At 41.6% G+C, this 13394-nt stretch overlaps 1 protein-coding gene across 1 annotated transcript; it reads right to left on the bottom strand.

Annotated features, from left to right (window-relative positions):
* Nucleotides 1-610: 610 nt before the first annotated feature.
* On the bottom strand, nt 611-11679 carry LOC135715049 (ATP synthase lipid-binding protein, mitochondrial-like). The gene is made up of 4 exons (XM_065238460.1): nt 11536-11679; nt 10776-10874; nt 10209-10413; nt 611-2002 (listed from the first exon to the last, which is right to left on the bottom strand). The coding sequence occupies exons 2-4, from the start codon at nt 10821-10823 to the stop codon at nt 1839-1841; spliced, it is 417 nt and encodes a 138-aa protein (XP_065094532.1). The 5' UTR covers nt 10824-10874; nt 11536-11679; the 3' UTR covers nt 611-1838.
* Nucleotides 11680-13394: the final 1715 nt, after the last annotated feature.

Genomic DNA, 13394 nt, shown 5'->3' with positions numbered 1-13394 from the left:
CTTCGACCATGCTGAGCGTTTGGTTGACCAAAGGAACATTACTGGCCGCGGAAGTAATGATATTAGCGGAGAGTTGCTCGTCTTCAAACACGCTAGCAAATTTGGTTGAGAACAGGTTGCAGTTGGGTGGAAGAGGGTAAGCCGACTTCCCTGCGTTGCTCATTTACGAAGTTAGCCGCCGTTGAATCCTCCTTTGATAGTGTTGAAAACAGACGACTTAACCACTTATACTCGTGGTTGAGTTTGACATATAGTAGCATTTCAGCGACAGTCCCCCCTATTCTGCGAGTCACATGACTCTCTCTCACCGGTGAGGCGACAATAGTCACCTCGTGTGAGGCGACTCTCCATTTGATTTACATGGAGAGTCACCTCACACGAGGTGACAATTGTCACCTCACCGGTGACAGAGAGTCACGTGACTCGCAGAATAAGGGGGAGTGTGCGGAGTTTAGTAAAGTTGTGCAATTCACAAACGTCAGAGAAGTCTATAAGTCACCAAAAAAAACGTATACGTTGCTTAAAGATGCTTATTATACCCCTTCTCCCTCCACCTAGTTCATCAAGGTCTGGCATTTCTTTCGCAGTTCTTTCGAATACAAAGTGCCAATTTTCTTATCCTCGGTTTTTTGTACCAGTAACTAGTCTTCATTTCTTTTTTATTAACGGTTCTTAATTTTACATTACCCACCCATTGTTCTTAAGTGCTGGCGGTAATTCAAAAGCAGATTAATAACGAATCCCGAATTTTGGTAGTGTATGTTTCGTTTCCTATTTAATTATAAGTTGTTATTTTGCACCGGAAACACTCCACGGATGCAGCGAAAACAAAAAAGGCGATCACACAATGTCCAGCCGACCGGAGGGTTGTGTTTTGTGTGTTATCACAGTTTTATCTCAACGCGCCCAACAAACGCAACCGATCCCCGTGTGGTCTTCCCAGCCGCGGTACGTAATCCTCCCAAATTAAGTGTCCCGTGGGGGGTAGTGAGACAACCACACGTATCGGAGATCGGCGCCGTCCGTTGGCCTCCGGGTTAGGAATCGCTTTCCTAAGGTCGCCGCATCCATGGAGGTGACTGCTTTCGTGAAGTTGTTGTTAACGAGATCCCTTTTTTTTACAGATGTTCGTAGCCCCCTGGGTGTTGTTCTTCGGTCACCACGCGTGTTTCGATAACTCTAGCAGCGTCAGTTTCGGTTCAAACATCTAGAGCTTTGAAGTGTCTTCGCTTTACTGTTTTTTGTCCTAACTTTTTCTCGATTTTTCTGTTTTTCTTTTAAATTCAGACTGATGTTGATCTTCGGAGGTTCGCACTATTAGGAATATCCATGAAATAATTACGGAATGATGGTCGGGCGGGGAACGTGTCGCCGAAGTTTAGTTCGATGGCAGCTTTAGATTTGTTTGTTTTCCTTCACATGAACTCGAATCGAAACAAGATCCAGACCATTCCCGGCTAATACTTTCGTCCAGCATAATTCTTTCATGGCTAGTCGCTAGGGTCTTAACGCAATTGACCTCCTCCTTCTCTCTCTCTCTCTCGCTGTCACTTCTATAATATTCGATGGCAGGTCGTATTGGTAATTCCTAATATATCTCTCTCTCTCTGAGATGTAGGTTTGTTAAAGCGGCGCTCGCAATAATTATTATTGCGGCGGCGAAGTTCGCGATGTTTTGAATGCTTCTCGGTTTAATTCGAAGAAAATTCTTATTTCCAACACACTTTTGTTTTCTCTGTTATTTACGGATTTATATTGATGTTACTTTAGAGCATTAAAAAGATATTTTTTTCTTATACGCTTTATTTTAAAGATGGTGGTTGTTTTGTGTGTATTGCTTAGAAAGCGAAGAGCAGCAAGAAGGCCATCATCAAACAGAACAGACCCATGGCTTCAGACAGGGCGAATCCCAGGATAGCGTAGGAGAACAGCTGCTGCTTCAGCGATGGGTTTCTTGCGTAGCCGATGATCAGGGAACCGAATACTGTTCCGATACCGGCACCTAGAGGGAGGAGGAGGGGGTAGAAGAACGGAAACGATTAGTACACATTGTATATAGTGAAGGCGTGGGAGGAAGAAAGGGTGCTCTCTGTGTCCGGTGCCACCGAAATTAGTCTAACACGCTAGTAGGATGAATACCGTCAACTCGGCATCGTAAGTTCACCGGTTGTTTTATAGAAAGGTTACAACATTTTAGAAAGTCAATCTCTTGTATTGAGTAATCTTTCGTAGAATTTGACTAGCATAAACTGCAAGCCATAAATTTAGAATTCGTTGTTTTCACGGTTTGTGACCTTACTGTTTCAAATGCTCACTCAAGTTTTCTGGAGTAACTTTTTAATCGTGTAAAACAACAGATCCGTTCGAAACGGATTTCCCAAACAGTAAATAATTGTGTATGGGAAATCCGTTTCGAACGAAATAGAGGTGTATATTAGAATGCCATGCCAATGCAACATTTGTGGAAGGCTCAATCGCGTTAGCTTTACTGAGCCGATAATTCATTGTTTGTACACTCAAAAAATTGCCCACGTCATCATCATGTGTCTCACACTTAATTTTGCGCTTATTGTGAAACACATCCATTTCATGTGTGAATCTTATGCTATGAACCATGCCTGAACACTATGGATTTGAATTGTAACACTTTTGGATTCTATGGGCCTCATATGGTGATATCAATAGCTTGCACATCATAGTTCAATATTCTACAATATTCTACTTTATCGACTTCTACTTTACCGACTCTAAAAATTAATCGACAAATATATAAACAAAACTTCCAGAGGCCAGAGCTTTCACATATCTTTTTAATGGGTCTGATTTGGGATTCGATCATGGACTGTTGGGGTGTGCTGCTGTCGGAGTCTTCGTTCGATCTCACTGTGCCAAGGTTGTTCTAATATATGAGGCGGCTTGATAGGATAAAGTCACAACTCTTGTTTTCGATGTTTACCTTTCTGAGCAAGCAATTCACATTGCATTGAAATGCGAAATACTTTAAATCCATCTGTTTTGAACAGTAGTGTGATTCAATGTGCAATACACTTGAAAAGATAGTTAAAGATTTTCAACATTTCAAAGTTTGAAACACCAGAAATTAACGTGTATAACACATTGAACCAAGGTGAAATACACTTAAATTAAATGTGATTGTGCATTTAAAAAATCAAGTGTTTAAACCCTTCGAACAAACGTGTTGAATTTTTTGAGTGTAACAAAATTCACTTATTTCTATGTCTAGTAGGAGTTGGGCCCAATACTCTTTGCTAACCCGTGGTTAGAGGGGTCATTGTCGAAGGATACGATCAGGGGAGGAGCTTGGGGGTTGTGGTTTCGTTGAGAGCAATGTCGCCAGTATGAACGGTAGTGCGGTTCTAGATTTGTCTGGAGTTCGACCGGCTATACGAAAACGAACTTATCTAGATAGAACTGGAATTAGGGCGTAACAGCTTTTGTAAACAATGACTTCTCTCGATTATTTCTAGGAATTCAAGGCGCACCCACGCAAACCAAAATAACCATCGGGTATGGGAAGACTTCCCCTACGTGATGGTGATATTGATTTGCTTGGGCGAGTATTGAGTTTCTAGAAATCATCGAGAGAAATCATTGTTTACGCCCTAAGTCCAGCTCTATCTAGATATACAAAATGTTGATTGCCTCAAAAATGCTAAATTTCGGTTCAATTGGACATGATTTGGAGTGGCGCAAAATCGTCAAAGTTTGAACTTTGTACATCTGAAAAACCTCACAAAAATCTACTTGAATTTTCGCAAATCAAAATTTTTGTTTGATGCCAAATGACTTGAAAATGCATGACACGTCGAGATCTAGTGTTATCTGTAAATAAGCTCTTGTCAAAAATTTACTTTCTGGGAATCGAAAATCGAGTTGACACTAGATCTCAACATTTCGTGCATTGTTAAGTCATTTGGCATCAAACAAAATTTCGATTTCCGAAATTTCATGTATCTTCTACCTTGTTAAAATTTTCAGGTGAAAACTGTTCAAACATTGATCATTTTGCATAGGGTCTTTTCTCGAGGCAATGAACATTTTGTATATGATTGGTTTGAAAAATTCGATGGTCTCTTTTACCCCATACATTTCATTGGCAACTTAGCGTATGTTTTTAGAATAGGTTGACAGGACAAATGGTTTAAAGAATGGAAATTCCGGAGTGATTCGAGGTTAGCATAACAGAATAAATTGAAAATTTTAAGGGTATTATGTGGTTAATTCCATGAGGAGGATTCTGATATAATTCAGAAGAGAGTTGAAAGCAACTTCAGAGAAGAACTCTAAACAAAGGAGTCGAATACGGAGGATAGTTCTGAGAGAGTTCCAAGGAAACTTAGAGGAGAGGGTTCCGAAAAAAAATTCCAATGGAATGCTGAGAAGAATTCTGAGCAATATATCCAGTCCATGTCCATGCCGAGTTGAATTTCTAGGTACTTCTGTTGGGTATATCAAGGGACTTCTAAACGATGTCCCAACGGAAATGTTCGCAGTATTATGAAGGGTTATACAAATTGAAGCGAATAGTTGTTGTGAGAATTATTAAGAGTAATCTCTATTTTAATAAATTATTGTGGAAATTATCAAGAATTTAAAGGAAACAATTTCCGAGGGTTGGAAGAGAATTCAGAACCGATTTCTTCACCTGTACTTTAGCCTTCGCTGTGAGATCCTTATTCTCGCTAATACTTCGAAATTTAAAGTGCACAAATATTAGCTTCCACGACACGTACTACAATGAAACTGGTACTCCACGTTTGCTGCGCTGCAGCATACATGCATTAGCAATTTCACGTGGAATGGGGCTCTAATTTTCTAATTGAAAATTTGAGGAGAAAGTGCATTTATAGCCTACGTGGCGGCCATTTGTGGACTCTACAAGGAATCACCTTAAACCAGTTTTAGCTTTATGGGTAAATCTGGTTTAAGATTTAAACTGAGGTGAAGAAATCGGCCCGTATCGTGGAACAATGCTCAGAATTCCTTAGGAATTAACCTCAGAAATTCCTATGAATTTTCTTTAAAATTTCCTTTGAATCCTTTTCAGGGTTTACTTAAACTTCTACGCAGAATTACCTTGGTACAGGTACAAAGAGGAGATGCAAAAAGTGTTGAATGTTCCATCATCGAAAGCACTGCTTTAAGATTGTTGTTTCTTTCACATTGCCAGTGTAGGGTAAACGGTCCTATAGCGTTTCCCCTACTGCCTATAATCGAAGACTACAATTCAAGAAGACTGACAACTGTTCCCTTCTCCCATACAAATGTCAAACGTCACTGATAACAGCGCCTCTGTCAATCAAAGGTGGAAGTTTGAAGCACAAGTGTTATACCACAGACAGACATACAAATTAGTACCGTTGTACTCCTTTAATCAAGTACCTCAAAACGTACAATTTGTGGTACTAGCTTAAAGCAGTACAACGGTAGTACAACAGTGAACTTTGTATGTCTGTACAAGGTATTAGTGAGACTGCTCATAAACAGTGACTGTGTGTGTGTGACCTAATGTCACCGAAACGAATAATCATAACACGGTACTTTCGTTGTTGTTTTTGTTTTGCTCTACAAAATTTCACGGCAATTTGTATCCTAATCACAGCAAGCCGTTGGTTTTCCAACTCCAAACCGAAACCCTTGTCATGGTGGATCAAGTAAAGGATTGAAACTCAGATCGATACCTAGTGAAAGTAACTTTTACTTGTGTACGATGAACCGAAATACTGTTTACTTTGCCTGTTGGAAGCAATCAATTATAAGGAATTGGCGGCTTCCATCTCCGTTGAGTGAACTACCGTCATTCGAAAGCTGCAGAAAATTCAAGTATTCAAAAAGAAGAAAGATCCGGTACCTACATCACGATCCAACGGAAGGTGTAGCAGGATCTAATGTTGGAGAAAATGAAAATGAAAGGTTGAAGGACTGCAATCCCAAACGGTACGTGTACGGTCCATGTTAGATGTTGTCAGAACATGAAACCACCGGATAGTGATCCTCTGTATGCTTTAACAATTCTTGGAATCGACCGACCCCTTCTAGAGAATGATAACAACAGCGTCGGATTGGCCAGAGACATTCAAATGGTCAGCGAGTACTGTGCCAAACTGCCGAGCGTCACAACTTAACTCCCCCCGCTGTGCCCAGGTGCCAAAGCCCTGCGGAACGGACATGCATTTTACTAAATGCACCATACGAATGCCCATAGATGCATCACTAAAGGGCTTAGGAAGGGTGGAAAATAATTCTGAGATCATACACAGGTTCCACTTTTGCTCTGAAGAGGCGTTGCCGTTACTGTCGCCTGATTTTTGACAGAGTTGCCAGCCTTCTTGATTTGTAGTCTTCGCTATAATCCCATATCAGTCCCATATGGAAAAAGTATGCATTGAGAAAATGGCAGTTTAAGTTACGAAGTGCAATTCCCATGTAAATGTTTAAAAAATCGTAGTAGGGTAAATGACGGCTTCGGCAAAACCTTATTCTACTTTCGTCAGGGGGGTAAACAACGACCTTGAGAGCTCAATTTTGACATGTGGATACATTGTGTTTCAGAGCATCATCTGTTGGCCAAATTTGAGTGCTATAAAACTTTGTTTACCCCCTTGAAGATAATAGGTTAAGGTATTGCCGAGGACGTCATTTACCCTATATAATTGATATTTTTACAAGTTGAAATCAGTTATTTGAAGATGGTTTGTTTTGTTATTTCAGCGAAAATATGGCGATCCAAAAAGCAGAACTGTAACTTGACCTATGGACGATTGAATTTCAGGATGGCACTGATGTGCGATTACTTTGCTTAATGAGACAAACTGACTTGATGTTGTTTTGACATTTGTCATGATCTAAGTCCGTAGTTTTATCACGTAATATGAAAGTAGATGCCAATTGATAGTGGATAGCGTTGATATCTTAAAATTGACGAAAATCCATATAGGACTTATATGCGATTATAGATAGTAGATAGTACAAAAGTCTACTCTCCACCGATAGGTGTCTAGCGTAAGTCGCAAATCTTCAACAATTTTCGAATGTTGGTTACTGTTCCGTTCTGTGCCTCTAGTAAAACTGCCAAATCCAATATATCAAGACCAACAATTGAAAAGGCCTCAACTCAATTTTGCAAACAAACCTTGTAAGGGCATTTTCTCGCGAACCGAAGTCCGCCAAGGCAAAACAACAGAATGAACAGGTAGGGGAAATTCTCCTCTACCCAATTGTGGTTCAGGTTTGTGAATGTAGGTTTCGGTTCATAAGAAAATGGGCTTACAAGGTTTGTTAACAAAATGGAGTTGAGGCCATTTCAATTGTTGGTCTTGATATAACGCATCTAGGGGAAACGCTCCTATAGTTGCGGTGAGTTAGAAGCTTTAGGTTCCTATAGTTGTGTATTGAGTCTCCATGCACAACTATAGGAACCTAACGCTTCTAACGTACCGCAACTAAAGGAGCGTTTACCCTACCTAACATTGATGTTGGTACTTTGCATTTTGGATTGAGATCAACGAACTCGTTTTGAAATTTCGATATAAAAATCAAAGAATCGATGTTTTCAATATTTCCTCAAGGCAACTCACTGAGTAACAATAAACTGATTAATTGGAAGCCTAATAAATTCCAGAATATGGGTTTGAATTCAACGTGCAACGTTGGCGTTCAATGTTTTTGTTTTGATTATTTTGATCATCTTAAAACACCAGTAAAAGTTGTCCAATTTGGATTTTTCATTTTTGACTGATATGAAACTACTTACAGCTTCTATTAAATGCTTGATATCACGATTGCCAGCAACGCCGGCTGGGCGTATCCTATGACTTACCCTCCCTACTAACAAACATCCACCCTTCCCGTGACACTTATGAGGGGTCGTAGAGTTCTCTGCATCTCTCTTAAGTAAGTGTCGGACTAACTTTCCTCCCCTTTCCCCACCAGATGCAAGGACGTGGCCAGGACAGCTCTGGTCTGTTGGAAGGAGACGCATCCTTTATGTAAGAGGTAGTAATTAATCACAAATTACTATCTAACAGCACGGTCTCCTTCTTAACAACAGTTTGGAGCTCGTATCACCTACGACATTGTGCAACCTGGTTTATGCTATGCTATGCTAGCTTCACTTTTGACTGATATGAGTACATCCTACTTAAATTTGGGTTGTTACGAAATAGCGTGTAGGCAAAATGTTGTTACTTTGATGCATTTGAAGCTCACGCCATTTTTTGTAAAATAGCAAATGGAACAGAAAAACTGCTTCTAAATTTTTCGAAAATGCAGCTAAGAAAATTGAACCCCAAATGGACCAGTATTTTGTTTGTTTTCTGGTGACAGTTGTCTTTATTTTGACTTAGGCTTTAGCTCCGCCCGACGCAAGCCCTTTCTAGTCTGAATTCAACTTAGGTTAGAAATCAACCCCGCTTATCACAATGCAAGGTGGATTCCGTCCTGAGCAATATTTCACGCGCGGGCGAGATTTTGCGAAGGTACGTGAGGGAGAGAAGTAATAGCTGTCTTTCACATTCCAGATCTGAATACACCAGTATACTGCCTATAATCGCACATCAGTCCCATATGGATTTTTGTCGATTTTAAGATAATAACGCTATCCACTATCAAGGGTCTGTTCATAAACTACGTAGACAGTTTTTTTTTGAAATTTTCGACCCCCCCCCCTCCCCCTGCGTAGACAATTGTCCATACAAAAAAATTAAAATTTGTATGGGCCGTGGATAATTCTCAACCCCCCCCCCCCCTAAACTGTCTACGTAGTTTATGAACAGCCCCCAATTGGTATCTACATCTAACATATTGCGTGATAAAACTACGGACTTTGATCATGGAAAATGTGAAAACAACGTCAATTTCAGTACACACATGAATTATATGTAAGTATTCATATACATTTCATGGACCCATGTTAATAGTTTCGATAACGTGAACGTGATAACATGTCATTGTTCCAGACAATTTTAGTATATAGTTGCGGAAATTCTGGCAATTGATCCAATCATTAAATTACAGGCCGGTTTTCCGGATCGATAACCATTGCGAGCCATCTCAGCTTTTAAAGGTGTCAAAACCAACCCAGGATCGGTCCGTCTGGAACGACATCAATCCTTCCAGTTCACATTTTCTGGGGCACTAACCACGACATCCGGAAATCGCCAGAAAATGCAAAGTGGTATGAAAATAGGATTCCGTCCGTTAATGAGCCCAGCAGAAATTGTACGATCCACTGATCGTCAAATTATTGCTGCACCAAGGGTTAAAAATGACACCCACAGTTTCCAGCACATTTTACGCCTCATGCAAGCCGGATTGATAGGGCAGCCGACCATACTCAGAATAAGTTTCGTCTCTTTCGCCTGGTTTATAGAGAAGGAATAACTTGATTCGAGCTACAATGAATGCTCCACCCAGAGTAGGCCAAACAGGGACTTCCAGGAAGAAACTTGAACACGAAGGATTGGCTGATTGTGTAATGCACCAGGAACACACACACACGCACACACACGTTGCCAAGGTATGCGGCACGAGACTTGAACACCATTCTCGTCGTCGTCGGTGGTCGATCGATTCCGGTCCTTGACCTTGTTTTTCTACTACAGCTAGTCATAGCTACTAGCGTGCGACTATTTTTGGCGCTACCAAGAGAAACTTTTTCTTTCCTATTTCGGGCAAACGGTTACTTAACACCTATTAGTGGGGGGGAAAAGCGGATGATAAGCGTGGATGTGATGCTGCATGCCTTACCTCTCTTCTATTCTCATGCGGGGAGTGATGACTTGGTATTGGGTATTGAGTAACTTGAGCACGGGAAATCATGCTTCTTTCGAGAAAGGAAATTGTTGATGCTTGAAAATTGGGAACTGAAGCGCTTGAAGCGGGGGTGGGTTTAGAAGGCAAACAGCATCAGGAAGGCGATCATCAGGCAGAACAGACCCATCGCTTCGGCCAGGGCAAACCCGAGGATGGCGTAGGAAAACATCTGCTGCTTGAGGGAGGGATTCCGGGCGTACCCGGTGATGAGCGCTGCGAAGACCGTTCCAATACCAATACCTAGGGAATGTTGTTTTCCGGTGCGATCCGGGGGAGTGGCGTTTTTATGGTGTGAGGGTGGTTAATTAGGTGTGATTTGGGTTAGCGCAAGCGAAATGGGAATTTGTTATATAAAACGCAGGGAAGATTCTTACCAGATCCAGCGACACCGACGGTAGCGGCACCAGCACCAATGAACTTCGCGGCCGAATCGATATCACGGGTGACCTGGGAAGTCTGGAATGACCGGACCTGTGGCAGCAGAGCAACTGGGGTGCTGTTCTGTGCGGCCAGGGTCTGGCTCTGGCTGATGACGGCGGAGCTCAATGGTCGGAGGTAGGCTTTCGTTCCATTGAGAACCTGTTACAAGTAGCACAAGTAAGATTTTCGTTAAACATACAATTATTTGCTCACATGGACAAGTTGCATAACACAATCGCTAATCTCGGCTTCAGGTGAAGATTCCACAAAATTACAAAACCGAAAAACTGCAAGTAAACAAACTCCTATCCACGAAATCGATTCCTCCGAACTATGAACTATGACAAAAAGCTCCTGCAGCAGCAGCAGCAGCAGGATTATGTAATGCGATAAAATTTTCCTCCTTCAGATTCTTCACTGCTCTTCACTCTTACAATGGAAATCGTCTCGGGCACTGCTGTCATTATGTAACTTTGAAAACGGGAATTTTCACCGGAATCCGGATTGCGTCGGTCACTTACCAGGTTGCGGGCGACTGGAGCAATACGAGCAGCTGACGAGACGAACATTTTGAAGCTGTTTATTGTATTGGTATTGACGGTCTGGTACCTCCGAAGGATCTGTATCGATTGACGAGAAGAGAATGGGAGAACGATTAGATTTCTGCTGCTTCCTCGATGGGGCCGGATCCCGAACTAGTCCGTCGTCGCTGCAAGTGAATTGTTTCCAACTGTGACGCGTCCTCCGATGGTGCCTCCGACTTAACAACGACGATCCAAGTCGAGTTCGCTTTTTCGATCTCAAGTCTTCTTCACTCGGACTATGGGCGTTACGTAACGACACCACTGCCAGTCTAATCGATGATGATGATGAATACGTAACCCGGTCAGGGAAGAAAATTTCCTATCACTGGGATTTTTCCGGTCCACTTCTAACCGCGGAATTCTCGCATCCAACAGCGATCCATTTTCCGCTGGAAAAATCTCCCGGCCGGAACTGGTTATTCAACTCTTCTCCATCCAACCATCGTTGCATAAGATGGCTGCCTCCCGTAGTAGTTTTTTTCAGCCTAAGCCGCTGCTGTCTGGAGCCGCCGGAGAAAACAATTCACTTGCCGCATCGCCGTCCTCGTTCGGAACCCGGAAAAACAAAGTCACTTTTCCACATATTTAGGTTCATAAAAGGGAAAATGTTGGACGGAAAATTATGCAAACTTTTCTTCTTGTCCAACACTGTCCTCTCTTTGAAGAAGTTGACCCGGGCGGGAGAGCTGCTACTCACTTTACAATGCGGTCGGACAACTTATCGAAGAACAGTGAACGTCGATGGAAAATTGCGGCACCTTCGAGGCTCCGGTCGACAGACGCTGCGGTGGTGTGCGTATCTACGGGCGTGTACGGATAGGAAAAATGGGGAGGCGACACGTACACCACCATACTTGCCCACCGGAAGTCGACCCCAGTGGTTGTCGATGTTGGCGCGAGATGGCCGTCGGAAGAGTTTAATTTATCGAGTTACTTTGAGTGAAAATCAAGGAAATTGCATAGACAAGTGATGTTACAATTTGATTAGGTGAAAATTTCGCTGCACTTCTTTCACGGAAAGGGCGGTTTTAAGTAAAATAAGGTTTAAAAGGTGTGAAATTTACGTAAATAAGTTGTAAAATTTCCAGAGATGGCGTTGCTTTTCTCCAGCTGTAAAGGTTTTTGCTTGACCAGGTAAAGACCGAATCGGTGACATTCAACGGATTTGACAGCGTTTTCAGCAAGGTTAGTACAGATTTGGCTCTAAAGGTGGGAACTTGTTCAGTTTGCATCGTTAAAGAAGGGCACACTTTGGGGATGGAGTGAGTTCGAGATGGTCAAAATGAAACATTGATATTCAACACCGTATTCAAGCTGGCACTTACTAACCAAAACATTAAAGAAATTGTAATTAAATAACAATCAAAGTATTGCAGATTTTCCACCAAACCGTACCAATAAGCACATGTAATATTTTCGTCTAATCGGTTTGGTGTCTTCGGCGAGGTCTTCGTTACACTTATTTGGAATCTCTATTGCTATAGCACCCTCGATAGCACCGACCTCGGCACTAAGTGTAAATACTCAAAAAATTCCACACATATTTATTGATGAATTGAATTGGTTATAGGAAATCGAGCTATACATATTCGTAATCTGCTTTAATATATTATAATCTCATCTGATTCTGGATTTTACAGTCAGCTTCACAGGTGTCAACCTCCTGCCCAGGAATAAGGAAAACTTCGTTAAAGTCTCTTATTGTGTTTCCCTTCCGACTGGGGGACTTGTAGACTTCGGGGCAAACTTTCTTTGACGGTGGTGGATTATTCCCTTCGTTCGCCTCCGTATCCGAAACTGGCTACATCTGTTCCAATTCTGCTTCAGCCTCCAAGCGAGTCTTGAACTCTCTTTTTTTCACTCAATTGATACGTTCCCACATTGGGTTTGGCATGGAGAACTCGTCTTGAGAGAGTTTCGCTACCGCGTTTTTTTTCCGGCCAGTGTAGGATTCCAGCTTCTTTCCAACCAGAAAGAATTACGGTTAGGCATGTTTCGCATCTTTCAATTGTTTGTACCACTTTAAATGGCATTTTTTCCGCACTTGAACTTGGACGACACTAGCTGACTCCCTTCCGAAACATTTTGAACTGTCACTTTTCTCCAGGCAACTTTGTCATCATAAAACTGAACGGTACCAAGTCAAGTCAAAATGGATAATAAATAAACAATAAGGTATTCAAATTTACTTTATAAATGCTATAATAAACCATTGTGCAGCGATGATCGAGACGTTTCCGTCGGATAAGATTATTTTGCGGCCGAGTGTCTAGGAAGCTATGGAAACCGAAATGGCTCTTGATTTTGTTTTATGCCCTTATAGTATAAACCACCATCGCACTTTGTGAGTTGCCCCAATAGAACCCTTGCTTTTGGTTTGAATCAGTACAAATTCGTTCTATTATATAAAAAAAAAAAAAGAAGTATACATATTCATTTTCTTCCGAACTAAATAAACCACCATCACACTTTGTGAGTGGCCCCAACAGTATCCTTGCCGTTGGTCTAAATCGGGTCAAATCGGTTCTAATAATTATTTTATATTCAATCAAGTAA

The sequence above is a fragment of the Ochlerotatus camptorhynchus genome, unplaced genomic scaffold, assembly GCF_037179485.1.
Source record: "Ochlerotatus camptorhynchus isolate MF236.1 unplaced genomic scaffold, CSIRO-AGI_Acam_v1.1 ptg000788l, whole genome shotgun sequence".
Classification (NCBI taxonomy): Eukaryota; Metazoa; Arthropoda; class Insecta; order Diptera; family Culicidae; genus Ochlerotatus; species Ochlerotatus camptorhynchus.
Note: the sequence above shows the minus strand (reverse complement) of the source record. Positions and strands in the feature narration are given on the sequence as shown.

What these genes read in the sequence shown, in the direction of transcription:
- LOC135715049 (XM_065238460.1), bottom strand. Translation starts at nt 10,823, where the DNA reads ATGTTCGTCTCGTCAGCTGCTCGTATTGCTCCAGTCGCCCGCAACCTG. An exon ending in CTCCAGTCGCCCGCAACCTG is followed by an intron (nt 10,414 to 10,775) that starts GTAAGTGACCGA and finishes TACTTGTAACAG; the next exon opens with GTTCTCAATGGAACGAAAGC. An exon ending in CGTCGGTGTCGCTGGATCTG is followed by an intron (nt 2,003 to 10,208) that starts GTAAGAATCTTC and finishes TCCTCCCTCTAG; the next exon opens with GTGCCGGTATCGGAACAGTA.